This window comes from Annulohypoxylon maeteangense, assembly GCF_022496945.1.
Source record: "Annulohypoxylon maeteangense strain CBS 123835 unplaced genomic scaffold GGS22scaffold_4, whole genome shotgun sequence".
NCBI classification, from domain to species: domain Eukaryota; kingdom Fungi; phylum Ascomycota; class Sordariomycetes; order Xylariales; family Hypoxylaceae; genus Annulohypoxylon; species Annulohypoxylon maeteangense.
The window spans coordinates 1,420,548-1,447,698 of record NW_025953251.1 but is presented as its reverse complement, the minus strand read 5'-3'; the positions used below and the strand labels follow the sequence as shown (position 1 = coordinate 1,447,698).

The window sequence follows — 27,151 nt, the reverse complement described above, 5'->3', positions numbered from 1 at the left end:
TTGACTTCCTTTGACGAGGTTGCTAGGGGTCACCAAGTGGTCTGGTGACAAAAGAAATACTGCGATCATGCCGATAGACCAAATATCAACGGCTAGATCATATATATGGCCACACTGAACTTCCCTGCTGCATGGTAAGCAAGTTTTCATAATATTATCAAGTAATATATCTAAGGCCTTACGGTGCCATGTATTGTTGAGTTCCTACTTGGCTACGCATTCGACCGGAAGCTAATGATTTCGCGAAGCCTAGGTCGCTAACGATCACTCGACCTGTAGCATGTGGTCCCGTAGAGAACAGCACATTCTCCGGCTTTAAATCGCGATGTGCTATACCCCCAGTATGCTACAATAAGGGTCAGCAGCGACTCACCTGAAATAATCTTATTGTACGTACAAGATATTTGATGGCGTTCAAGATCTGTAAAATGACAAGTTTGGTATCTTGCTCTGAGAAGACTCCTCGTGCTAAGCGCATTGAGAAAAGATCACCGCCTGTTGCAAGTTCAGTGAAGGTGTAAAGAGTGTGTCGCGACCGAAACGCACTGTGACGACGGTAGTCAGTGATTTATTTTCTCCAGGTAGCTTAACTAGGAACCTTCCACTTTCAGAATATATTGAAAGAAGCAAAAAGTTGCTGTTTTACATACTATTCGAAGATGGGGAGGTTGGGCTTATATTGTTGTTAATATATTGATACGCTGAGGTAAATGGGGGTAAATTGGACCATACATGGCTTAGTTTTCCAAGTATATCAGTCTCATCTAGAGTGCGTTGGATTATATCTCGAGGGTGTGCGAATCGACCAAGATGGTCAAGGTCGTGAATTTTGCAGGCAAGTTGTCTCCCAGTCTTCACATCAATAGCTAGATGAATTGATGCAAAGGATCCACTACCAAGAACTCTGTTGCTAATCATGTATCGATCGCTAAACAGCTGCGACTCACAGTTAGTTTTGCCTAGGAATCTAATTGCTCTTGATTGACTTACGCTAGATTCCTTGAGTTGAATTGCAGTCAGTGGTGACTTTAAATCTGAACAGCCCAAGAGTGAAATGCGAAACTTCCAATGAGGTTTTATGGTGATCACAACATCCTGGCTGAGGTAAAAGCCTGGCGATGGACCTTTCTCTTTATTACCAATGCAAGTTTCTTCGACGTATGTGCCCTCCAGAGATTGGCAGTCTCGAATATATATCAAGGGGGGTTGTGTATACTTGTCGTCTGGGTCATAGAGGACTGAATAAATAACAAAGTGCTTCCTTGAGACATACGGGTGATTTATAGAAACATCACTGCCATGTCTTTAGTGATGATAACTAAAGTGTAATGATAGAACTTTCAACATACTTCATATGGTGATCCCGCCCGACTGTGATCAACCGCCCTGGGTATAGGGGGAGATCCATAAATTGTTGAGAGTTGTGGCGGCTAGCGTTTCCATCTAATGATTTGTTTACATGGAAGCCCTCTAGAGGAAGTTATGTTAGCGTCTCTACTATAAAACAAGACTGGATCTGGTCTAGTTGAAATAGGTAGGTCCTACCTGGAGGCTTGCAGCCTTCTAGCGAGTTTCCTTGAACCCAAAAAGATATCTGGGCGATTGGGTGAACCATGGTACGTGTAGAAATGATGGGTCTGGATTAAGGCAACATCCCATGGATGCAGAGAATGGTTAGGAGTACGAAATATTAACATGTATCGACATTGAATTGACGAGGCTGGATTTCTTGGAATATGTTTGAGTTGGGGGAGTTTGACTTCAAAGTTTTCTGATACCGTCGTGAATGACAGTCGCAACTGCTCTACCTCAGTAGTATGGATTCAAACACTGCAAGCGCAAGAAGCATACTAGGTACAGAATCTTACTCAATCTGAAACACTTTATTAAGAAAACTTTATACATATGGGTGATTGTGCCATTAAAAAATTGCAAGAGACCTATAATAAAGGTAGTCACCAGTCTAGCTGTGAGTCGGCGCCTACCTGAACTTGAAGCCGTCATGGGAAAGAACAGTCGATCAGGCGGTTGATTAGGAATAATAAAATACTGCAGTCTGCGGTGCTAACCCGTAATCGACCGACTTGAGAACAGGCATCAGATTTCATTGATGACGTACTAGGTATATACTCTTCAATCTCTAGGTATCAATTGCAATAATGCACAAAATTTCCTATTTTTATCAAGGGTTTGTGGTGTCTGAAGTCGCTTCCAAGTTGACAATGAACCTTGGAGCAAACATCTTACGTAATTATTCGCTCAAAACTGGCCGGTGTGCCATCTGTCCGGCAGCTGCCCCGCTGCACAATCGCAGGTTGCTAGGAATCTCCCCCACTATATTTGCACCCGAGAAATAGCCGATCACAACCCTAACATAATTCCCAACCATACTTCTTCAATTCATGCCACTTTTAAAACTTCCTTTCCTTCTACCAAGCTTCATCAACAAAGCAACTCATCTACAGCAACTTGTAAGTACAAAATTACCCCCTAATAACTGGTATTATACATCGCAAACTACACACTACGTACATCGATGCACATTCTTCTTATTCCACCATCCGCGCGCATTGGTTTTATTTATTTCGCGTGGTTGAGTCGCACGATTCTTCTTCATCTTCCCCGCGATCGTCATAAATCACCCACAACTCACTCACCTCCACCATCTCTATAACATTGCAAAGAGTGTCAAATACTAACAACAACATGCAGCACAGTCGCCAAGATGAGAGCCAAGTGGAGAAAGAAGAGAGTTCGTCGCCTCAAGCGTAAGAGGAGAAAGATGAGAGCTCGCAGGTATGTTTTCATGCGATTTCTGTCTAACTGAGCCTGCACTAATTGGAACCTCTCCGTTACAGCAAGTAAACACATCACATTTACTCGATCTCAGCGTCTCTCCGCCAGACCGCATCGCGCCATGACATCTACCAAGAACAATCGACACATCAGCATTCAGCACTCGGAACTCGACTACAATGATTATTCCTCACCTCAAGACGGTGCTCACATATGACACCAAGGAAGATATCAAAGGAAGGGCTGGGGCTGTGGGGGATTGACACAATGGCGACAATGAATTGGACGGACGGTTCGCTGGTCAAACACCATCGAGTGGACCAACGATTTGTTTACGCATCGCAGAGCAAGAAGCTTAATTGCTATACTACTCATGATCATTGCCGTAAAATGGGGTCTTTTAGCTAGTCAATCAATTTGCCAGTACTGATCCCAGTATATTTTATGTTTTGCTTATTGTGAAGTACCTATAATTGTGTGACGTTTGTGTGGCGAATATGCTAATGACGTCTATTGTCAGCTACCCCTCTTTCTAACCAGATGTCAATGTATAAGGCACTGATGTAGAAGATCTACAAACCACACCTTTCAGATTGTAGTAAATTTTAGAGGCTTAATACATTTTACACGATCCATGGATGGAATGCCATCAGTAAATTTTAAGAGCTTCCCGTACTAAGAAAGCTAGGTGAGGTATGATGCTGTTCAAATTGCGCTTTAAGAAATCGCTTGCAGCTAAGCGAGTAGCGCAAGATTGATCTTGGTTACTCAGGTACATAGATACTTTGATCTGTGGGGTATATTCACCGCCTGCCTAATCCATCCCGCTACTTGCATTCACGGCAGATTTCCTTTTTTTTTCTCCTCTGTTTTTTCACCGAGTCAATTCCTCATTAAATTTGCACCAGCAACTCGTGAACCCCCGGAATATTTGATCATTCCAAATCAACCATTTCATTCAACACATATTGAACATGGCGGAACATAAAGAAAAGAAAAGAAAGCGCGGCGAGGATGGAAGCCAACGACCAAAGAAAAAGGTAGCTGTTCAAACTCCTTCTCAATCGCAATCCAACTTCGTCAGAGTCTCCTCTGTCCAAACCGCGAAAACTTGTCCTCCAGTAATAGGTATGCCTTGGTACTATATAGTAAACTATTTATCATATTTATCGGTTATAATTAACATCATCATAGCAACCTCACCTGGTCTCTGTCTTCAAGATTCAATGAAATTCCAGGCGTACACGACACCCCAGTCCACAAGTTCCAAGCGAAGCAAGAAATCCGATTCTCGTACATCTAGCCTACTACTACATTCATCTTCACATGGCAAACTAGACTATACGGCGAAGGAAGAAGGCCCCGGTGGTCGCGAATCGCATCTTAAACATTACATCGGTGTTTTCGACCCCCAAACCGGGAAGTTGGCCGTGGTAGAAGCTAAGAAGATGGCTGTGCGGGGTGTGGTTCGATCACAAAAGCCACCCGAAGATGTCACAGAGAGAGAAGCCACGCAGGTAAATCAAGTGTTTCTTCATTATTTATTCAGGGAATATCTAATTGTTCTATAGACAATGCTGGAACTTAGAAATAATCTTGGCGAGGCGTTTGGAACCAAGAAAGCCAAAAAGGCTCTTGCTGCAATTACTGAGAACGCAATTGCTCCAGAGAAGGCGATCGCCGATGCTGGAGGAGACCCTCAGAAGCTCAGTTCTGCCTCCAAAGCTCTGATGGAATCGATTAACGATGTTACCATAGGAATGGCATCTAAAGAGGACCTCCAAGCCCAAGCCGATTTAGCGAAACCGATCCCCCCAGGAAATTACGATGCCGAGGAAATCCAAGATGTGTACACACCCGAAGGATTAATTGGTGGCGATATATTAAACGCCATTCCAGTCAGAGACTGGCAAGAGCAGCTTAAGAAGGGTCTAAACAAGACAATGACAAGTTCATTCGTTGCGAGCAGGCTCGTTCCCGTTGGAGAAGGCCCAAATCCAGTGCACAGACTGCGAGCTCTTCGATATCTAGACTTGCTTCTCAAGTTTGTCAAGAATGCTAAGCCTGGGAAAGAAAGAGGTACAAAGCGAATCCCGCCAAGAGACAAATTAAGAGAACTCTTGAACCCGGCACCCGAGCCCGTCGTCGAGAGTATTAGACGAAAGTTTTCGTCTAACGGAGAGATGAGGAAATTCCATACCGACTTGGTATATACTTACTGCTGTGCCCTCGCATCGATCTTGTCGAATTACAGTTTCGATACAAGCCGCATCAGGTTTGATCTCGGCCTCGATGAGAAGCAATTCGGCCAGTATTTCCGGGAGATAGGTGGTAAGGTCAAAATCGAAAAGGGCGCTGAGAAAGGAACCCACGTGCAAGTGGCAAGTTTGGCTCTGCCGCTAGTGTTTCCGAAGGTCAGATATCAGCGGCCGCGCGGGCGTTAATTGAATGAGGAGACGAGGAAGATGATTACGGCGCCATCGGACATGAGGCTTATCGGAACAAAAATATGTCTATTGCTGCTGTGTATTTTGGGCTGCCACTGAACCTAGACATAGGTACTTGCAAGGAACGTGGTTAGGTATTAACATCTTAGCATTTGCGTCACATTTATCATACGAAAAGCAATTATCGGCGGAATGCTCTTTTACGGCTACTATCCGACATCTCTATTATCGCCGCGTCGGTCTGGCCAGATACCCATAAGTTTAATCGACTTAGAATCCAGACTTCTCGTCATATACATAGTTAGTGATCGGATTAAGTATGACCTTATAGGTGTGGCAGGGGGACTACTTGCTCTTGGCGATTGCGTCTTCATTTTAATACAGTCCACTAAACTTTAGACCAAAAGAATTACGAGGTTAGCTAGGTGTCGGTTGAGTTCTTGGTTCTTCACCTAGCTTCAATTAGCCTGGGGGAAGGGAATAGATAAAGCGTATGTCTATGTTCTGTCAAACCCCACGATATCTATCTATAGATAGGTAGTTTATGTAATAGATAGCCCTATTTACATGCGTCCGGCCTTCCGTGCGTTTGCAATCGGAACATGTCAATTTGACGGGAGGATCCCGCACTACCAACCGGGGAAGCTCGCCGGGGCCGGTCCTTGCTCGGTCGCATTCCTTCCAAGTCAAGCGGCGAACTTACACGATAATTGACTTAACTAGGTAGTAGTATCATTCGCAAAGAACAACAGTTATGACGAAATACCACGGACGTAATTTTTTCAGCGACTATAACCCGGGGCGCCAAGGTTCGGTGAGAAATTTGTGATTGCTAGTGAACCTGCAGAAGACGGCTTCGCACAATTGACCCCCTGGAATGGTGCAATAGATAAGGTCGCACCGACCAGTCTTCGTCCGCCCGCATGACGTGATCGCAGAGGCAACGCCCAATCGCTCGGGGTATTGCACCGGAACGTGTTAGCGGCCATGGAGACGATGTTGATATAAATCGCTGCGCCAGACCGAGAAATCCCGGGGAATGAGGTTACACGGCTCTAGCTCTTCGTGAAGATTGCTGACGAGACGCGACGGGATAATCGGCGCTGTGCTTATTAGGTACTGCGGACTCGAATTGCGAAGCGTGTACCTGTCGTGAGCCCCAATTCCATGTGTAATTGAGAATTGCAGTACGCGGGAAAAACAATGGCAGGTGATCTGAAGGGCGTCGAGGTCTCTGACCCGGGCTCGGATATCGAGAAGTCGGCCCACCCGAAGGAGACTGTGAACTCGAGCCGGTCTTCTAAGGACGAACCGACAGCGAAGAAACCCGACGAAGATTACGGGTCGACCGATGACCATGTATTCTCCGACCCGTCCGTGGCCGAGAAGTGGCGCGGTGTTTATGAGAAGGCTAAGTACGAAAACCGGCACCGATTCGACCCGAACTTTAAGTGGACGGCGGAGGAGGAGCGACGGTTAGTCAAGAAGGTCGATGCGAGGATCATGGTTTGGGCCTGGCTCATGTTCTGCGCTCTCGATATGCATCGCAGGAATATCAACAGGGCTATTTCGGATAACATGTTGGCTGAGATCGGTGAGTCTTCAACCCCAATCCTAATCATATATAGTTATATATAACCGGTTACTGACGATTAGAACATAGGCATGAACACAAACGACTACAACTACGGCCAAACCATCTTCCTCGCCTGCTTCCTCGCCGCCGAACTGCCTAGCGGGCTTATAAGCAAGAAGCTCGGGGCCGACAGGTGGATTCCCACGATCATGGTAGGCTGGTCGATAACGGCTATGTCACAGGCGTTCATCCACAACAGGTCGTCTTTCTACGCGATCAAAGCCCTTCTCGGCCTGCTCATGGGCGGGTTCATCCCCGACATCGTGCTATGGCTCACCTACTTCTACAAGAGCAGGGAGCTCCCGCTCCGCTTAGCTTGGTTCTGGACGGCGCTCAGCACGGTGAACATCGTCGGTTCGCTGCTCGCCGCGGGAATCCTACAGATGCGCGGTATACACGGGTGGAGCGGCTGGCGATGGCTGTTCCTGATCGAGGGGTTGATAACGACGCTCATCGGCATATTCTCGTGGGGTCTTATGCCACCGGGTCCTACGCAGACCAAGCACTGGTTCCGAGGCAAGGACGGGTGGTTTACCGACCACGAGGAGTCCATATTAGTCAACCGACTCCTCCGCGACGACCCGAGTAAGGGCGACATGAACAACCGACAAGCCGTGGGACCTAGCCTGCTTTTCAAAGCAGCGTCGGACTGGGAGCAGTGGCCGCTGTACCTCATCGGGCTCACAACGTACATCCCGCCCTCGCCGCCGTCGAACTACCTGTCATACATCCTACGACAACTCGGCTTCTCCGTCTTCAACGCGAATCTACTCGCGATCCCGTCGCAGTTCCTATTCGCCGTCAACCTGCTCGTGGTGACGTGGATATCGCGACGCGTGAACGAGCGATCCATCATAAGCTCCAGTTCCAACATCTGGATCTTCCCATGGATCCTCGCGCTCGTACTTCTCCCCGCCACCGCGTCGCCATGGATACGGTACGCGCTGCTCACAGGGCTGCTATCGTACCCATACTGCCACGCCATCCTCGTCGGCTGGAACGCAAAGAACAGCAACGCCGTGCGCACCCGCGCCGTCTCCGCTGCATTATACAACATGTTCGTGCAGAGCGGTAACATCATCGCGACGAATATCTACCGCGACGACGATAAGCCGCTCTACCGCCGCGGCAACAAGATCTTGCTAGGTGTTACGGTGTTTAACATCGCGCTGTTCTACCTCGTCAAGGTGTTTTACATCTGGAGGAATAGGGTTAGGGATCGTAGGTGGAACGCGATGAGCACGGAGGAGCAAGAGAACTATGTTTTGACGACGAAGGATGAGGGTATGCGGAGGCTGGATTTTAGGTTCGCTCATTAGGGGATAGTTTGGTTTGTGGTTTAGGGCTGGTAAAGGGTTCGGGATCATGTCGATCCGTCTCTGTAAGGTGCCACTTCTGCGGCATTGCATGGTATGTCTTTGGGGACTCTTTAGTTCGGACGCTGTGTGAGACATACTTAGGACTTAGGCCCTACGTCTATTCTCGTTAAAGAGTGACCTTGAATAGCGTCCCTACCTTGATAGATAGACATATATCCACTCTAGAGTCGGTGAGGCTCAAAAATGATATTGTACAATACACCGCAAGACTCCTTAGCATGAAGTGATCATCCAGTGATCATCTAGATTTCCAATGATACTGAACAAAAAGTTTGCACTGCCATCTCCTAGAGTTCCAAAAGCTCGAAACGTTCGTAGATCTTTCGATCCTCGTCTTCGGCTCAATTAGGTGATCATTTCGTGCAATCTGTGAGATCGCACTTATGGATTAGCAGATCATGACATCTTACCAAGTTAGATGAGGATTTGTTTAATGGTGAATGCCGTCTGCCGTTTGCCGTCTTGGGTTATCGCATTAATTCCTGTGAAGGTCTTTTAAGACGGGGGACGTTTCGTCTGGGTCTCGAATACCACAGATCCGTGTGCTGCACCTGAGACAGGGGGCCAATTCTCCCTTCTGATTGGCTCCTACCGGGGTAAACTCACAGGTACCTAGATACCTGTCATCGCTTCCCATCTCAAACATCGAATTATTCTTCTGATGATTCGTTACCTTGCGATGAGGCTATGTCCGATTCTGGGGTAGAGCAGGAGATTTTAACTCTTAAATCGCTAGATATATGCCGCACGGGACACCGGCACCAGGTCATTGAGTCCTGTGTTGGTTTAGCTCCAGGAGCCAAGTCTACGCGAACGAGCTTAACTATCACCTTAAAGTGACCCAGGTAGAGCCGCATATGGAGCCTGACGAATGAGATCTCGAAATGTGGTGTTTAGGACATGGGATAGATCCTCGATCTTGGCGCTTTGAAGATGTACCGGATGGGCGACCATCCGGAAGAAAGAAGGAGATCATGAGAATCATAGCCAGAGAGTATGTCGTTAGATCGTCACCTAGGTAGGATAGTATATATAGAGAATGATCTCCTTTGCACTGAATGTGATCGCCTTATGAGTAGTCGTATGATCGCGTTCTGGTAGATCATCCCGCTTCATCTTTCCTCTCCTTCATTTTCTTCTTCGACACCCAAGAGGTAGTCTTGATTTCCGTTCTTTATACATAATAGTAAATTTATCACAGTCCTTTGAAAGGCTTTTCTTATTCATTCCTTCTTGCTTCTGGAAAGCCAAACTTTCAACATGCGTTTCACTCAAGCTTGTATGGCCTTGATGAGCCTGTCGTCGCTCGCTGCGTCGGGTAAGATTCATGAACCCTACTTGGAGGTCTCTATAGACTAACAGTTTGTTTAGCTCCGACTGATGCGCTCATGCCAGCATCTAACCGAGGGTTGAAGTGGAGATCGCGGCGTGCTCCCCTCACTATCGAGCAGATAGTACAAGAGACGAACATTATCGTCATCCAAAATAATCAGGCGCAACTCGATGCCCTTCAGCGGGTAGCTGAGCAGGAGTTCGCTGCGCTCGTGCAAGCGCAGGTTGCCCTGATCACCCAGTTACAAGATGTCAAGAACAACATCCGACTCAACCACTTCAAGGCTCGGTTCTCGCAAGTAGTAAGTCTATCTCATAGTACCACAATTCGATAGTTCCCTTTGGCTAATGAGTAAATAGAATACTGTAATTGTAACGGTGTCGACGGTAATCGATGCTCGAGCGGGCAAGAATAACCAAAAGCGATATATGGTGAATCAGCAACTTGTCGATAACGGAAAGCCGGAGAGTCAAATCATGGTTATGGTCTCAGATGCACAGACCATGACTCTTGGTGCATCGCAGACAGTCGACCTTGCAGGCGTTGCAGCAGCCACCGCCGTCGCCCAGCCCTCAGCCGCCCCGGCACAAATCGTGAACCAAGATCCCAACGCGCCTTTCGGTAGCATAAACCAAAACCTGCTTCTGCCCATCGGTGCTCAGGCGCCGTCTGTCGATCTCGTTTTCGTCGACCCGGCCGCCATCATCCTTCCTAACCAGAAGAACCTGTTCATCGAGAGCACCGACACCTTCCTTCAGGACTGTGGCTTCTACCAGTCCAACAACAACGCGTTTGCCAACCTAGGGTCGCAGACGTTCACGTCGTTCGAGCAGATCACTGTCGCTAATGGTGCCGTTTCGATCGTCAAGCAGCAGCAAAATCAGGTCAATATCATCGTATAAGCCTATGTCGATAATGTCATTGTCTAGTTGATTGTTCTATCACGTTAAGCGAGCAAGTCTCGCGGGGGACATTTATTTGTTCCTTCATTTAAGATACCCACAGTGGGAACGTTCATGTATATTTTTTAATTCACGTTTGGAGGCTACGCAAGCCGAGGCGTCCGGATGTCCGAAGGAGAGGGAATGGTGGCGTTCTTGCGCCTGAGAAGGTAGTAGACCTAATCGGGATCAGTCAAGATTGCAAGCTGTCCTACGGGATAGGATAGGAGCACCGAAGAGGCATATTGATGCTGATATAGGGGTATCTCCAAGTTTCGGGTCAATTAGTATTCCTAACAAAAGAAAGAAAAGAGAATAAGAAATGTAATTTTTAAGACCCTGTCCTGACTTCCGGGTTGTTGGTACGTTTTGCATTTTTGCTGCTGTGTTCCTGCCGAATGATCTAAGATCTTACATTGTGTGACCGAACCTGCCAACATCAATTGATGCAAGGCCTCAGCGAAAGAAAATGCAAACCCCTGTCTCTTTCCGCGTCTGATGTTTGAAACTTGACGGGTTCCAAAGCTTGTCTTAAGTAAGGTTGGCCAGGTAGTAGGGTAGCGCTGTCACTTCTCTAGGCACTCTTTCCTTGCGTTCGGGCGAGCATTTACCAAGACAAAATTAGATCTGATGATGTTGGGTCCACAAAGCCGGAGAGCTGAAGTGGAGCGCTTTTACCCCTTTAGGACTACCTCGGCCAATTAATATGATTTTAGTACGGGGTCTTATCTTAGGCTGTTATCGGCTATTAGTGATAACCTGGAAACTGACCTGTTGCCATAAACAGCTGACCGATTTTACCTAGGTAGAGAGAGCTAGAAAGAGGGCATCATCAAAAAAAGAAGATGGTTCTCTGCAATTTACACCTCATTTCCCTCCGGAACGACGTATCGCCAGCCCTATTTCTGGGCAAGCTCCGCTGGAATGGCATCAAGCCTATCGTTCAGGCACGACCCATTCGTTGGATGGTTCTCCCTACACAATTATCAGTTGGCCATTTGATCGGCCGCAACATCCGCTGGGACCTCTTTTTGATCCTAGAGGAGACCGATCCAATCCCCCACGAGGCGCAACTGGATATCGATGGTATCTGGAGCGTCTCCTGTGGAGTCTCTTCCAAAGCGCTTTCGGGTTACGCAGCCGCCAATTCAAAACTCCTCTTCCCGCCGCCCGGCTCGGTCTCACCGCCGGAGCCACAAGAAATCGAACCCTCAAATTCCTCTCAAAACCTAGAAACGAGCCTCGAGTTATGCGAGTGGATCGGGGCACTGCCGGCCGAAATAAGGGACCGTCCCGTTTCCATGTTGAACCTGCTTGCAGTCAATCCTGGAAAGAAAGACGATTACAAAAAATACAGAGACGCGTTCGTTACAAACGCGGGCACCAGACATGGCGCGAATATCAAACTTGTTGGAAGAATAGCGGGCGGCGCGGCGGCGGACGATGGGTGGGACGAGATTGCTTTCGTTCATTACCCATCAGTCTCTCACTTCGCGGCAATGGCGGCGAGTAGAGATTATCAAGAGATCAACCACGAGCATCGACTTCCCTCGCTGAAGGATACGTTTATTTTATGCGTTATGGAGGTGGATGACCAGGCGAATATCGTCGATCCACGACAAACGAGGGAGAGGCTATAAGGGTGTTATGAGGGTTTATGCGTGATGGGTTGATGATGGGCATCAATGATGGTGGGATATCTGAATGTGCTTATGTCTATAAACACTCCAGCATGATGAACATTTTGCACGATATCTGAGGCTCCCACAAACCGATACCTACCTTAGATACATAATCTCTAAGACTTAATGTTATTTCCTATCGATGTATCTATATATTATTTGATGACCTAAAAAGACTACGAGTAATGCTAATCTCCAACACCTGTCAGTGCCAGGTGTCTAGGCACACACATCTAGGACCTCGGGAACTAACCAAGGCCGGTTGTTAGGCCCCGCATAGCGTTTGTTTGCCACCATCAAGCAAAATCTAAATATTACCAAAGTACTTACATAAACAATAAAGGTCCCAAGAACAATGGAATACATAACTGTGAGCTTCAGGTAGCACAAAGGACCATGTGTACTGCCATCTCGATCACTCAAAATGGAAATGATACGAACGTATTAGGTTCATGGGACATTCCAGGCCTACCCGTGACAGCGTATTTGTAGCCCCTAAGCTGGGGTTACGAACCTATCAAATCCCCCAGGCTGCTTAGTACAGCCACCGGCGTATGTGGTGGTCTCGGCCGTTTTCTTTATCGGCAAGATGACGTCGTAAGAACATGGGGTTTCGCAGAATTGGGAGATCTTAGACCCCGGCGACCCCGCGAATATCAACACTAGATGTGTATATAGTCCCATGTGAGTAATGTGACATTGTGAGATAATGTGATTGATGATGGGTGCAACCACCATTGCGCCACTCATAGCCCGTAAGTGAGCTAAATAAGCGAGAAAAATACCGAACTACCGGATTATGTTACCTTTCACCCATAATAACTCTATCCCTCATCGATGATCTCGAATTTTCATATTCTTTGCCCTTCGAGGCCATAATCCCTCAACGCCGCCGGGATCCTGAAAACGAGACCCCTTTGCACTTCAAAACGAGCCGCGGACTTCCTAGTTGTCACACTTGCTAAGATTTAAGCAACTAAAGCCGTTCCTGTGTCACGATGGCGTTGGGTAGATGGACTTTCCCGACTAGCAGAAAACAGTCCACGGCCAGTTCTGGTACCAACAGGACGACGAATGGCTCAACAACACCAACCGACAGCGAAACCCAGGAGTCGACCAAGAGTCCATCCCGCATACTAAAAACCTTTACTGGGGGATTTATATCACACAAATCCAAAAAATCAGTTGACCGTGATGAGTTGGCTCATCTAAACAGGCCGTTCAACCAACAAAACCTAGAACACCAGAAGATACTGAACGCTTTCGAATGGAACTTTGGGAGGCGAAAAACGAGTCATAGCGGTCGAAGTATCGCGAGCGGTATTAGCCCGAGTACTTCGAGGAATAATAGTGTCGACCGCGGTCATTCGTCTCACTATGACCCAACAGAGCCACACCCTCGGTTTGATAGCAGCTTAGCTCGTCAGCCAACTCGGGAGGATCCTCGAGAAGAGTCGGAGAAATAGCAAGCGAATGCGTGTTATTGGCCCTCTTGCGGCATTTTGAGGCCGTTTAATTCAACGGGACACGACTGGACGAATGTAATATGATACCTCAGGAGTTCACTTTGTTGATTGGCGTTCGATGGCAAATACACGGAATAGGGTGGCATATTTATTAGCGGGTTGGGAAAAGATCATCTAATTAATCTTCCGGGCGAAACACTTGATGGTGTAGAATAAATACCTAAATAGTAAAGGCCTCAGAATTTTCAGTGTAAATTGATAACTCATTGGAGAGATCCTCATAGACTGTGTAAGATTGTTCATCACTGGCCATACACGGTGTGTATCAAAGATAAATATCACTGGATATTATCTTACTTCAAGTTTCCAACGCTATTTAATACTTACCATGAAGCTTAAGTAGAATGTCATTAGAATCATCCTTAATATCTAATTTCAGAAGCTTCATCGGAGGCTGATGGGTTGTAGAAACAGATGAGTGTTGTCGCTACTAAGTAGGTAGGTACCTATCATTGGTACCCGTCGAATTGGCAATCCATGATGGTGAAATCGGCACTGAGCTTCCGTATGTTCAGATTCTGCAGTTGCTTTTGATCATCTTTCTGTAGGTGAAGAAGGTTTTCTGGGCTTCGTTGGAGGAAAGAGGAAGATTCGAGTCTAGAAAACTTTCACAAGAAAAGCTAATGAAGAGAAAATTTCTATCTTTACGCTAGCAGCAGCTAGATCTTCACTTGTATGTGGTCAATGCGCTGCTCAAGTTCGGTCATCAGAAAATCCGTCGAAAAGTGGGGTCATATTTTGGGTGCCCGCACCTTTTTCGGCCTGTACCCTAATTCACTAAGCGAGCCTACCAAAATTAAATCTTCAATTCTTCTCTTTCGCAATCTTCTCAATACAAATCCAACGACAATCGACATCAAGGTAGCAACTCAACAACACAGTTGCCCATCATGTCGCTCGTCTCAGGAGAGAAGACGAACTTCCAGTTCGTAAGTAATCCCTCGATTTATTTCATGCGCATCATCTTCGTCGCCTTCGATCCCGACCGGGGTTCTTACGAATTGGCGATTCTTCATCATTCATGATCCATGACTTGATAATTATGGATATCTTTTACTGACTACAATCAAATAGATCTTGCGTCTTCTAAACACGAACGTCGATGGAAAGGAGAAGGTCATGTACGCCATGACCCGAATTAAGGGTGTTGGTCGACGATACTCCAACTTGGTCTGCAAGAAGGCCGATGTCGACCTAAACAAGCGGTATGGATATTTACCAGTTTATCAGAAGAAGCAAAATGAAGGCTAATTGGATATTTAATAGCGCTGGTGAACTTACCTCCGAAGAGCTTGAGCGAATCGTCACTATTCTCCAGAACCCTACCCAGTACAAGATCCCCGCGTGGTTCCTCAACCGACAGCGCGATATCACCGACGGCAAGAGCTACCAAGTCCTCGCGAACGGTGTCGACTCCAAGCTACGTGATGATCTCGAGCGCCTAAAGAAGATCCGCGCTCACCGTGGTCTCCGACATTACTGGGGCCTACGTGTCCGTGGCCAGCACACAAAGACGACTGGTCGTCGCGGCCGGACCGTCGGTGTCTCCAAGAAGAAGGGTGGTTAAAAGGTTTACTGGCGGAGGCATGGTTTCATTGGTTCAGATCATTCATCGTGGATGGACAGGCGTGAAGGCTGGACTGAAATTACTGCATCGACGTTTCTACTGAATTACATTGCACTTGGGGATTTTTCGGACTCGGCAAGTCATAGGTGTACTCTAAAAAGCAAAGAGACATCGTTGTGACCAACACTTTAAACTGCTTCAAAATGAACATGTGATTGATGTATATGTGGGTGGTGTTGAGCTACAGCAACCTCAACATTCTACCTTAAGCCATTTTTTCTCTATGCCATACCATGCCCATATCGCTCCCACGCCGCCAAATGATTTTTTGGGATATTCAAGTTCATGATTCATGATTGCTAAAACTGGGTTCTCTAATCTTCATGGGTTACTGCCATTTCGAGGACTTCGACTCGTCCTTGACCTTTGGTCTCGTTGCCTACGAAATCAGATAGACCCTTGAAAGCGCCAGGCTCCACGAACCCGACTATCTCCCATTCTGATCCGAGGACGTCTTGGTTTTCTACCTGTTCAACATAACTGAGGATTTTGTCCTTGACAGTGCCAGGGGCCTTTTGTTCTCCATCTGCATCGCCACCCTTTGCCACTTTCACTGCCTGTTTCAGAACGCTCGTAGAGCACGTAACTCTCAGCTTCATCCGCGCCCTGGTAACCGGGATAGGCTGATGCGCGATCAGGGCCTTCATGGCATCAAGAGCCTGACTCTTGGCGTTCTTCGTCGTGACAACACCGGTCCAGTTGTGCTCCTTTGTTCTTGGCTTCGCTTCTGAGTCATCGCCCGTCGCAGGCGTTCCCACACCGCTGCCTGTGTCCGTACCCTTCTTGTCCCCTTGTTGATGCGCTTGCGAACTCAGCATATCCAGCGCCTTCTCGATCATTCCTGTCGTGTAAACCCTCTTCGTCCGCGGATCTACCAGCTTGCTGGCCACCATGCTTACAACTTCATTGTGTACTCTGTCCAGTTGCGCCGCACGCTCTTTCTCACCCACCTGCAGCTCGCCTTTATTTAGGATCTCGAGGATGATATCGTTTAGAGGCTTATTCTTTCCAAACGCCTTCGCAAGCTCCGCCGAGGGTGCTGTCTGACCTTTCGAAACATTGAGGAAGACATTGGGGATCTGAAGAACTTCGTCAAGGTCGGTCTCGATGCCTGATCGCCATTCTAATACTTTGTTTTTGTAGCAGGCGATCTCGAAGCGCTTCTTCCCCTTCTTCAAGCGCACAAGCGACACGTTCGTAAGTTTTATTTGATTAGACTAGTAATTGTGTTAGTCTTCTCCGTATCCAGGCGCAAAATTCTTCGCAACAGTCAAAATTCTGGATCGGCATGGAAAACGCGGGGAGACGCAACCGGGAGCAATGGGGGTTAATTACATACTGCGATATATTAGCATCGTACGACATACAAGGGGATGAGAGACATTTGAAAACAGAGAATTGACATGGTTTGGAACTTTACTATCCAACTTACCAGGCTGATTTATTTGTCGCGACATTTTGCCTTCTTGCGATCAAAAAAACGTTGTAGGTGGTTAATGCTATTTTATTAACCGTGCACAATGTCAGACGTCGTAAAGAAACATGCATATCCTAGTTGTAAAATTCATAAAACCGTACTTTCTCTAGAACGAACCATAAATAAGGTTGCTCTAGACTCGCGAGTCGGTGGATCAGAGCCTTAGAAATCGGCAGTACTTAGGCAGGTACCTAACCTTACCGACATATTGACGCATCCGTGGATCACGAGCCAACACATAACATGCTTCCCCGAGTCTTAGACAAGGTACCTAAGCTACTAAGACGCAGGAACAGCTCAGCAGCGTGATTTCAATAATAGATTCACGAAAGCATCAATGCAAATGAACCATATTTACTCATTAATTCTGAATCATAGTTAAACATACCTACCCCATATAGCTTAGTCTCTCCTGGGTACACTAATCATGACCGATGACGCTTATCGGCAATGTACCCCTCGGTCTATCACGAGACACGAAGCTCGATAACGTCTGGGCATTGAACCCAGCTGTCGTAATCTATTGCATTGAAGGTAGGGCGAGCAAGTTACTCACTAGCATTAGTGGGTCCACCCTTTCTTACTCAACCGGCGGGAGATATCCCCTGTAAGCAATAAGGGGGAACTTAGCCAAGGCACCAAAATCCTAGTGGTTGGCTGGCCACTAACCAGTCATTGGCAGTCACTGACCAGTTGGGTTCTCGTTCCCCGTCCCGTTTCATGGCTCATCCATATCTCCAGTGCTTGAGCTTCCCCGATCTTCTCTTCTTGCTTTCTCGCTCATTGTTATTTGTATCAACCCATCATCAACATTCATTCTGAATTCTTCCATCCAATCTTTTCTTTCTACAAATCATCTATCATCATCATTACCATCACCATCATAGCCATCGTCAATTCTGGTAGTTCGTCGATACTCGCCTGCTACCATCATGAGAGTAGCTAGCTCCGCCCTGCTGCTAGGCGCCAGCTCGGCTGCCTTTGCGCAAGAACAGAAGGTCCTCAGCGGCATCAGCGGTATCAGCGATGCCGTCAAGAAACCTTTCGACCACATCGGCAGTGCCTTTGGGGAGATGCCAGCTACTGCCAAGGGACTCTGGGATGAAATGAGCCTCCTGGTCCCCGGCTTCTACGAAAAGGCCTCTAACCTCATCTCCTACCCTAAGCCTCATGCCCGCCGCCCAGATAAGGAATGGGACCACATCGTCAAGGGCGCTGAGGTTCAAAGCATGTGGGTTGAGACAGATGGTGTTAAGCACCGAAAGGTCGATGGTTCTCTTGAGGCCTACAACCTCCGAGCGAAGAACGTTGACCCTTCCGAACTCGGCGTAGACAAGGTGAAGCAGTTTAGTGGATACCTAGACGACGAAGCTAATGACAAGCATCTATTCTATTGTAAGTTATCCAACCCGAAGCTCTAATCAAATCAACATCTAATAATATGTCTAGGGTTCTTTGAATCTCGAAACGACCCAAAGACCGATCCCGTAGTACTATGGTTGAACGGCGGCCCCGGCTGCTCTTCTATGATGGGTCTCTTCATGGAACTCGGTCCATCCAGCGTTAACAAGGATGGCTCGCTCAAGTACAACGAGTACTCGTGGAACAGCAACGCGTCTGTCATCTTCATCGATCAACCCGTCAATACCGGCTACTCCTACAGTAGCAACCCTGTTTACAACACTGTTGCCGCAAGCAAGGACATCTACGCTCTATTGACCTTGTTCTTCCACAATTTCCCCCAATATAGCGAGCAGCCATTCCACATTGCTGGAGAGTCGTATGCTGGCCACTACATTCCCGTCTTTGCTTCTGAGATCTTGTCGCACAAGAACCGCAACATCAACCTGCAAAGTATCGCCATCGGTAACGGCTTGACGGACCCCTACACCCAATATGCTCAGTACCGCCCCATGGCCTGTGGTGAAGGTGGTTATGATGCGGTGCTCGATGAGAGCGAGTGCCAGTCCATGGACAACTCCCTCCCTCGCTGCCAGTCTCTGATCTCCAGCTGCTACGAATCTGAGAGCGTTTGGTCTTGCGTTCCTAGCGCCATCTACTGTAATAACGCCATGATTGGTCCCTTCCAACGCACTGGATACAATGTCTATGATATCCGTGAGAAGTGCAAGGACCAGGAGAACCTTTGCTACACTGAGACTGCCTGGATCAGCCAGTACTTAAACCAGGACAAGGTCATCAAGGCTGTCGGTGCTGAAGTGCAAAACTATGAAAGCTGCAACACCGATATCAACAGGAACTTCTTGTTCCAGGGTGACTGGTCCAAGCCGTTCCACCGTCTTGTCCCTGATATCATCAAGCAGATCCCAGTTCTTATCTACGCTGGTGATGCTGACTACATCTGCAACTGGCTCGGCAACAAGGCCTGGTCAGAGGCACTTGAGTGGTCTGGCAAGAAGGGTTTCAACTCTGCCAGCATGAAGGACCTCTCAACCGGTTCTGACAAGTACGGAGAGGTCAAGAGCAGTGGTAACTTTACCTTTGCGCGCATCTACCAGGCAGGTCATATGGTTCCGTTCAACCAGCCCGAGGGCTCCTTGAACTTGTTCAACAGATGGCTTGGAGGTGAATGGTACGCTTGAAGGATGATGATTTAAGTCATGTGTGATTAGTGTCTGTATTACGAAACACAATGATTAGTTTACGGCGAACAATATGTTAGATTGCATTTGTTTAATGGAGTATTAATGAAAGGGCTTTGAACTTTAGAACGATTGGGTGTTCGATGAATTCGACTGAACATGAGACAGTTCACCAATATACAAGTTCAAGAACAAGATTCACAATTCAAAATATCTATTGATTACTATATTATATGATCCAACGTCGAACGGCAATGTTGATAGCCGTAAATGTGAGATGTTACAACAGATAAATTACGAGAGCCTCGACGCTAAACGCCAGGAGGTCCCGTACTCAAAGATCGTTGTAGAGTTTGATCTTGTCTAATACACTCGAGAGAGGTATCCGGCTCAAGGTCAGATGTGGAATATCAAGGCTGACCGAGCGTGGCAAAAGACGAAATCGCATATGGATGCTTCAACAGTCTAGTCACAATGTTGACGATCTTCCAATGCGCAATGAGAAGTGTAGGTACGTTACCTTTCGTTACCTGTTGAAAAATTGCGCTCTTTTAATGATGAGTAGGTAGATATTTGAATTAGCCAAATATTCGTAACGTAGATGACTAGCCTCAAGACAGCATTGTCGGTAGCCAAACGTATCTTGAGTGACTTGACATTACTTCGAGAAGAAGATGCCGGTTGGAAAAATCTGTGAACTTGGAAATGAAAATAAATCTGTTGAAATTGTGGACCTCGCCTTGTCGTAGGTGGCGTAGGTGGCGCATGCATAGCAGCCACGGTCACTAGCCACCCCCTAACCTCCGGTCCGACGTAACACAGAAAGGAAAGCCAAAGAAAATTCAGAGCATGTCTACAGGCGTTTGAACAATCTCAAAACATCATATAATCAAATACATACACAAATCTAGGAGTTAGAGAGAATGTTCAATCATTCTTCATTCTATGTCTTATTCACGGAACCTCAATTCTTGCATAGCAAGAAGGAGCATCCGATGCCTCGCATAGAACCCAGACTAAAGTTTCGATTACACGTTTTCTAAGTCAGGCTCAGTTGAGCAATCACTCTCAATAAATATGACCGAAACCTTCCGATGATACAGGGCCTTGACTTCCTTCTTGTAATATTGTGAGTTAGGAACTGCTTCTCCTGAGTTGCAACCCCCTCAGCATCGAACATACACATGATGGTCAATTTACAGCATCCTGGCATTTTTACCAAAACCATGTAGTTACCTCCAAACTTCACTCTTTCATTATTCCCATTTCTTATCCATATCCAATTTTCAGCATCCCGAGTTGGGACAATTTTGAATTCGTCATGTTCGAACGAGGCTGGGTCAGGCTTGCTATTGCCTTTTGCTTAATGGGAGTTTTTCTACTTCAACAACATCATCAGCTCGAATTCGGTACGAGACTTTCTGATCTGAGGTTGCATTCATTCTAATAATGTAACAGGCCAATACGATCCCTACCGATGTCGAGCGCTCTTGAACGATGGAAAGTGGTCACCCTTATCCTCGGACGGCTCCAAGAAATGGGAACCCAAGCATTGTCGGATGGTCGAATATCCTAGAGTTGCTCTCCGTGCTTGCTTAGACAATCAGAAGGTTGTGTTCGTAGGAGACTCTACTACCCGCCAGGTCTTCCTAGCTGCCGCGAAAAGACTCGAACCCGGTCAAATGAGAGTTCCGATCAGGAATTCAACCAATTTGAGACAGAGACATCAGGACGCCACATTTGAGGCTGAAGGAGTCAAGCTCGAGTTCATCTGGGATCCCTGGCTTAATTCAAGCAAACTAGAGAAGACATTGAAAAACTTTCATGCTCTACCAACACCTCCAAACGAGTCAAGCATCAGAAAGAAAGATGACATGTCTCCGGCCTTGATTCTCTTGGGTGCACCCGGCCTCTGGGCCGCTCGATACGGTAGGGATGACTATCTAGACATATTCAAAAACAGTATCGACCACGTTACGCCATACATATCGGACGTCTTCGATGAAAATATGCCTCGGGTTTTCAACTTTGATTCCGATGACACCGCAAACCACATTTTGCTAGCCCCTGTCCTAGTTCCAGAGTACAGACATCTGTCTTTTCGCCGGCGTCAAACTATTACGGCAGAAAGGATTAAGCAAATGAACGACTACCTTTCCCAGCTCTCGCAGAACCAATCGTCGCATATACCATGGGTATATAACAAATTGTCGGACGACTTCAATGAGGATGGTCTACATGTTTCGGACAACGTAGCGGGACACAAATTTGACGTCGCCATCAATGCGCATTGCAACACCATCAGTAGCCGCAGCCGCTCTTTCAAAGGCACCTGCTGTGTTCCCGATCATTACAACAAATTATTTATGTTGGTGAGCGAAGTATCATTTTTTATACTAATTGTTTCACTCATCGTGGAAGTGGCCCTAGGGGTGACTATGCGTGAACACATGACATTAAACGGGGCCAGATCCATCGTTTTCGTCATCCTGCATTGTTTTTACTACGATAGAACTACCCTGTTCGGCAAATTGGAACGCCACTATCAACCTGTCGAGTTTATTGTTATGTGTCTTTTATGGCTACTGGCTGGCATCTTCACCACAAGCAGAAAACCCCCGCCAGCAGAGTTGCCAGAAAGGTCGGTAGCAAGGCTCAGGCAAGAACGCAATTCAGATCCACCAGACTATCAAGGCCCTGGATATCTATCGATCGATCATTCCCTTGAGATCAAAGGCTTGATGCAGGGGTTCATTCTGCTCTACCATTATCACCATGCATCTCAAGCGCTTTGGGTGTACAAGATCATTCGATTATTCATATCTGGATACTTCTATCTCACCGCATACGGGCATACCATGTACCTACTAAAGACGAACGACTTCTCTTTCAAGCGCGTCTCAGTTGTCCTATTTCGGTTGAACCTTCTAAGCGTCATCTTACCGTACGCCATGAGGACCAACTATACCTTGTACTACTTCGCTCCAGTCGTATCGTTCTGGTACCTCGTTCTGTACGGGATGCTCCGTTTCTTCCGGAACTATAACCACGACATGCCTTGGTTCATCTCAAAAGTGATCGCGACGGCTATGGTAACTGTTGTGTTGATCTCGACAACCGGCGTCCTCGAAACTGCTGCCAGGTTCTCCCATCTATACTGCAACATCAATTGGGATCCCAAGGAAATGCGCTTCAGACTCCTCCTAGATCGGTACATCGTCTTCGTTGGGGCGGTCGTGGCAGCCTTTGTCCACAATGCCTCCGTTCGTGGCTCACAGCCTATCCTTCCCCTCGGCAACGCCAGACCCTTCTTCTTGAACCGAAGACATCTATTGAACGTCATCTCCGCAGCAAGCCTGGTAGCATTCTTCTACGTCACCCAGACAACCCTCCACGAGAAAGTCATCTACAACAAGATCCACCCCTTCATCTCCTGGATCCCGATCCTCTCCTTCGTTGTCCTCCGGAACTCGCTCCCCGGGGTCAGAGAAGTGTATCTGTGGCTGCCGACCGTGCTGGGCCAGATATCGCTCGAGACATATGTGTTGCAGTTCCATGTCTGGCTCGGCGGTAGCGCAACCGCGAAACTAACGCTCGGGCTTTGGGACGACCCTTAGGGCCGGCGTTTCGAAGTTGTCCTGTTCACCGCGAATTTCATCGGCCTCGCTATCGCGGCGAATTGGGCCACCGATCTCCTTTCCCGCAACCTGTCTCGCGGCTGGATGTTCTTCATGGTCTGGCAGATGTGGGTGCAGAATCTGCGCGAGAGGTGGTATTATCCGTATTTGACTTGGCTGAGTTGGGTTGGTATTGCTTGTTTTACTGCGGTGATCGTTACGCAGTAACTGCTTTGGGCGTGTCGTTATGATGGTTTGGGGTGCGGGATTAAAGCGTTGTTGGGGTTAGATATGTAAGCGTATCAGCGAGGTATGTTATATCCACTCTTTTGTTTATTTGATTGATTTGCTGGTGCATATTATTGACGAATTCCTGCCTGCGTATTGCTCTGTACAGTTACGGGGTAAGAGGTAGGATAATGAAGGTATTATCGTGACTTAACGTGCACTCGTTTTCACGGTCAAACTCATTTCTTTGCATAACAATTACTTTTTAAGATCAGAAAGTCAAGGTATAGCTGTAATAATTGAAATTGAGAGAGGGTGAATATTAAGTTCAACGATTGTGTATTTTCTAAATCCTCGGTTTCCAAGCACGTCTAATTGCCATCATATTGAAATGTTCGAGTGAACCTGAGTCCCTCCTGGACTCTGTCCCCCATGCGACGAGGGTATCCGATCGTGAGGACGACCCAGTCGTCGACAAGGACCACGTTTTTGGTTCCCTCGTTTTTGGTCCCCTCGGAAGAAGTGAATGTATGATGGGTCGAGCAGGGAAACGACTCCCATTTTGGGGAGATCCATCATCCTGTCAGGACTAAAGCAAGCCGCTTTCCAACGTCCCCGTTTTGGGCCCCTCCTAGCCCGAGTGCGACCCGCCACGCGGGGAGGCGTCAAAAGGATCTCGTCCTTGTCCTCCGAGATCGACATTATGATTACACCTCGGAGGACGAGGTGGGAGCAGGATGTTCCTCCCGCGTCGTGCGGCGCGCGGGACATCGATTAGGATGAATTGATTAGTTCGTCGCTTAGTGGACGCGCGTATTTATGACGCTCAGGCGTTCTACAACCCTCTCCTCGCTCGGGGAAGAGGGTGGAGGGCCAGTGTCGAGGGCCCAAGGCCATTCGATTGGCTTCGCGTGGCGATAGCCGACGCAAGGTAGAACACAGGTTACAGTGCTACCTCTAGGAAATCCGCCATTATCTTCCTTGTTAAGGGATGATATGGGAGATGACTTGGATGTTGAGGATTCAGGATTCCCCTAGTGGAATGTCTGGAGGAGATTGATTGACGAATTCTCTTCCGGGAGAATCCTCCCCACGAATTACGTGGGCCAGGTCGTCGGAACCCGGCAGTGTAGCACTCTGACCACCCTCACAATACGCTGTTGGAATTGTGCATTCGAGGGCTTGATTGACCCTATGTACGAATGGTAGGAGTCGTAGCTACTCCATTCTTCCCTCGTCTTGGGTCATCGGGGCCGAGCGGTGAGATTTAAATTAGGTATCTCCGCCACTCGGCTCCGGGCTCTACCGTATTCCCCCAACCAGCCGTGGTAGGAGTAGTGCCTTCATCCATGGCGAGATATTAGGAATTATATTAACCGCTGTCTTTCCGACGGGGTCTGAGGTACATTCCATATTTCCCTCCACATCACGCCCGCGTGGTGGGCTTCTATGCCCTCCCCCGGGAATCTTTGGGGGCGACACGAGCAACGCCGCCATTGGGGCTGGCTTGGGTCTTAGCCGGCCTACCAGGCCCCAAAAGCCAAGCCAAGAATGTTTCGATGAACATTTTTAGTCTTGGCTGGCTCCCATGGCGGCGATGGAGACGAGCGACCATTCACATTTGGCGTCCACTCGTCTCCGTACCCTCCCCGATGGGGTCCGGGACTCCCTGTGCCCTGTCCTTAGTGGACGAGGGACTTTGTAGGGGCCCATAAGTCTTGGGGTAGGGTGTGCCCGATTCCTTAGAGGGGGAGTGGGAATGCGACCCCTGCCTTAGGACGCAATGATCTCTCCCTCTGAGAGCTTCTTCCTCTCCCCCGCACCCACGCGGTGTGTGATCCAGTGTTGTGAGTTTCGCGGCCGTAAAGGGCGGTTCGATAAACCGCTTATTTCGGAGAATCGTAGCATCTGCTGGAGGTAATAGCTTCGGCCTCCCAGCTCGCAGGAGAGCTTACATCTGGGAGGCCGCTCTCCCTCCCCCCCCCTCACTAGGGGTTTTTGGTTGTTATGAGGCGGCAACCCCTACCGGGGCATTTCCGACTCCCAAATTACGGCAGAGTTGGCTCGGGACCGTGTGCTCGGCCTGTGATGATACACAGGCTTCGCTGGGCGACGGCAAGTTACTCTACAACCATGATCAGTTATGCGATTCTCCACTCTCCATCCAGGGCCAGGCCACATCTGTTGACAAGGACCTCTCCAGTGCTCTGCCATTTACTGGCTTAGGAGCTTAGTAGGAGATGAATCAGAATTAGGCCTGCCTGATATAAGAGGCTGGAGGGCTAGGAAGTGGGTTGGAAATACCGACCCCCGGATGGGAGGGTGCCCCGCTGCCCTTTTGCTCCCCGATGTTATATGGGGACGGCTTACAGAGGCGTTGGCGGTGGCCCTTCGTTATGGGCCTTGTAAATGGCCGATCGGCTCCCCGGCCTTTAGTGGCCAATTGTGGCCGAACGCGGTATAGAGGGACATTAGGTCCCTCATTATTAACGCGGCAGTTCGGCCACAGGCAGGAGCACGCCAGCGTGTTTAGTGTTGTCGTTGTAATCGCTCCCACCATCTTGGTGGTGTGCCGGGGTTTGTGCAGTAATTCGACTGGCATAGGTGAGGGCTTGCCTACGCCCTCTGTCGACGAAAAAGCATGCCTATCCGACGCCGAAGTAGGGTTCGGTTGGTACGCCTCATTGTTTTCGGACGAGGGCCCGCCTCGCTCCCGTGTAGAGTACCATTCGCCTTTCTTAGACTTGACGCCTTAATGTGGACGCATGCCGAGTCGAGAGTTGCTATTTAAGCTTAAGAATCTCGAGGCACGTCCCAAGGTCCCTTGGGTTGGAGACCTGGGAAACACCGCCCAGCATACAATGGCTGTTACCTGGTCGCATGCTGGGCGTATCTCCTGGGCGATGCGGCGGAGGGAAGCCCGCGAGGATCTCGAAAGATATTTCGTTAATGTATCCTCGCTTCCCAGGGAAGGGCCATACACCACCCTGACTTCAGGCAAGGTAAGCTTCTTCGATTACTCTCTCCAATTCGAGGGAGTCCCTCCCGCCCCAAGCGACCATTGGGGCAGGGAAAGTGTGGAGTCGTCGTTAGAGAGAAGAAGTTCTTCCAAGGCAGGATAGGTAGTCCCGCTGGTTTTCGTGTACTTTAGGGTCTCGGGGCTCTTAGTTCGGGAGCCCCGAGGTCCTGACTGCCCCGATCTCCCTTCATTTGCTGTAGTTGAGGGTCTTGAGTGGGACAGCCAGGTTAGATGGCTTTCTGGTTGCCGGAACCCTGCGGGATGAGGCACATCCCACGACGCCGGTTTACCTCCGGTGCCATGTTTTTCCACGCCTGGATTGGAGAGTACATTGGTGTCGACTTCTCCCGTCCTTAGTGGGGAAGTTCCCCGGGAGGCTGCCAAGCAATTACAGCTACCTAGATATGCTTCCCGGGGAAAGGAGGCTGGACCGGCGATATCGTTAATCTTAGCCGGTGCCAACCACCTCTTCAGGAATACCACAGCGGGCTCGTCGGAATCGTTCTATTGCGTATGGTTCAGTACCATATGGACCAGGGGATCCCACCGAGGTCGGCTCATAGGTTGATGGATTGGCAGCGCAACCTCGTGGGGATCCAGTCTCCCACCACTCCCAACCATACCGGCGGACTTGTCGTCACGCCGCTCCCAGCCATGGGTGAGGGTCCGGTGTCTTAGCACACCGACCATGGCTAGGGAGACTGGTAGGATCCCCTGTCCGGGCAGGCCCCCAGGGGGCCCTCTCCCCCCCTTCGTCTTCTCCGTCATCTTCCATGTTCCTTGCACCAGACACACCCAAGGTCGGATACACCTTGGAAGTCAACCTCTTATTGACGAGGG

At 48.3% G+C, this 27,151-nt stretch overlaps 11 protein-coding genes across 11 annotated transcripts; 8 read left to right on the top strand and 3 right to left on the bottom strand.

Moving 5' to 3' along the window:
* Positions 1-178: 178 nt before the first annotated feature.
* GGS22DRAFT_186319 (kinase-like domain-containing protein) lies at positions 179-1,615 on the bottom strand (the record flags this gene model as incomplete). The annotated part of the gene is made up of 7 exons (XM_047964441.1): positions 179-346; positions 398-545; positions 651-673; positions 733-936; positions 991-1,294; positions 1,350-1,470; positions 1,546-1,615. 7 exons carry the CDS (start codon positions 1,613-1,615, stop codon positions 179-181), a joined length of 1,038 nt encoding a protein of 345 aa, XP_047821321.1.
* Positions 1,616-3,706: 2,091 nt separating this feature from the next.
* Positions 3,707-5,798, top strand: GGS22DRAFT_157265 (RNA polymerase I associated factor, A49-like protein). Its single transcript, XM_047960482.1, has 3 exons — positions 3,707-3,924; positions 3,991-4,313; positions 4,368-5,798. Exons 1-3 carry the CDS (start codon positions 3,771-3,773, stop codon positions 5,238-5,240), a joined length of 1,350 nt encoding a protein of 449 aa, XP_047821320.1. The 5' UTR covers positions 3,707-3,770; the 3' UTR covers positions 5,241-5,798.
* Positions 5,799-6,044: 246 nt separating this feature from the next.
* On the top strand, positions 6,045-8,466 carry GGS22DRAFT_109957 (MFS general substrate transporter). Its single transcript, XM_047957916.1, has 2 exons — positions 6,045-6,837; positions 6,907-8,466. The coding sequence occupies exons 1-2, from the start codon at positions 6,447-6,449 to the stop codon at positions 8,196-8,198; spliced, it is 1,683 nt and encodes a 560-aa protein (XP_047821319.1). The 5' UTR covers positions 6,045-6,446; the 3' UTR covers positions 8,199-8,466.
* Positions 8,467-9,518: 1,052 nt separating this feature from the next.
* Positions 9,519-10,493, top strand: GGS22DRAFT_186316 (uncharacterized protein; the record flags this gene model as incomplete). Its single annotated transcript, XM_047964440.1, has 3 exons — positions 9,519-9,576; positions 9,630-9,892; positions 9,951-10,493. 3 exons carry the CDS (start codon positions 9,519-9,521, stop codon positions 10,491-10,493), a joined length of 864 nt encoding a protein of 287 aa, XP_047821318.1.
* A 641-nt stretch (positions 10,494-11,134) lies between these two features.
* Positions 11,135-12,532, top strand: GGS22DRAFT_157256 (uncharacterized protein). The gene has a single exon (XM_047960481.1). It carries the CDS (start codon positions 11,378-11,380, stop codon positions 12,170-12,172), a length of 795 nt encoding a protein of 264 aa, XP_047821317.1. The 5' UTR covers positions 11,135-11,377; the 3' UTR covers positions 12,173-12,532.
* Positions 12,533-13,088: 556 nt separating this feature from the next.
* On the top strand, positions 13,089-14,078 carry GGS22DRAFT_109931 (uncharacterized protein). Its single transcript, XM_047957914.1, has one exon. The coding sequence runs from the start codon at positions 13,213-13,215 to the stop codon at positions 13,678-13,680; it is 468 nt and encodes a 155-aa protein (XP_047821316.1). The 5' UTR covers positions 13,089-13,212; the 3' UTR covers positions 13,681-14,078.
* A 1-nt stretch (position 14,079) lies between these two features.
* Positions 14,080-15,502, top strand: GGS22DRAFT_109937 (ribosomal protein S13). Its single transcript, XM_047957915.1, has 3 exons — positions 14,080-14,669; positions 14,815-14,945; positions 15,007-15,502. Exons 1-3 carry the CDS (start codon positions 14,631-14,633, stop codon positions 15,305-15,307), a joined length of 471 nt encoding a protein of 156 aa, XP_047821315.1. The 5' UTR covers positions 14,080-14,630; the 3' UTR covers positions 15,308-15,502.
* Positions 15,503-15,681: 179 nt separating this feature from the next.
* Positions 15,682-16,824, bottom strand: GGS22DRAFT_186312 (UPF0023 family protein; the record flags this gene model as incomplete). Its single annotated transcript, XM_047964439.1, has 2 exons — positions 15,682-16,584; positions 16,735-16,824. The coding sequence occupies 2 exons, from the start codon at positions 16,822-16,824 to the stop codon at positions 15,682-15,684; spliced, it is 993 nt and encodes a 330-aa protein (XP_047821314.1).
* Positions 16,825-17,602: 778 nt separating this feature from the next.
* Positions 17,603-19,674, top strand: GGS22DRAFT_157253 (Alpha/Beta hydrolase protein). The gene is made up of 2 exons (XM_047960480.1): positions 17,603-18,239; positions 18,294-19,674. The coding sequence occupies exons 1-2, from the start codon at positions 17,777-17,779 to the stop codon at positions 19,445-19,447; spliced, it is 1,617 nt and encodes a 538-aa protein (XP_047821313.1). The 5' UTR covers positions 17,603-17,776; the 3' UTR covers positions 19,448-19,674.
* A 656-nt stretch (positions 19,675-20,330) lies between these two features.
* GGS22DRAFT_109912 (Cas1p-domain-containing protein) lies at positions 20,331-23,369 on the top strand. The gene is made up of 2 exons (XM_047957913.1): positions 20,331-20,856; positions 20,906-23,369. The coding sequence occupies exons 1-2, from the start codon at positions 20,769-20,771 to the stop codon at positions 23,062-23,064; spliced, it is 2,247 nt and encodes a 748-aa protein (XP_047821312.1). The 5' UTR covers positions 20,331-20,768; the 3' UTR covers positions 23,065-23,369.
* Positions 23,370-25,543: 2,174 nt separating this feature from the next.
* Positions 25,544-27,079, bottom strand: GGS22DRAFT_186309 (uncharacterized protein; the record flags this gene model as incomplete). The annotated part of the gene is made up of 4 exons (XM_047964438.1): positions 25,544-26,043; positions 26,153-26,283; positions 26,352-26,815; positions 26,897-27,079. The coding sequence occupies 4 exons, from the start codon at positions 27,077-27,079 to the stop codon at positions 25,544-25,546; spliced, it is 1,278 nt and encodes a 425-aa protein (XP_047821311.1).
* Between the last annotated feature and the right edge of the window lie 72 nt (positions 27,080-27,151).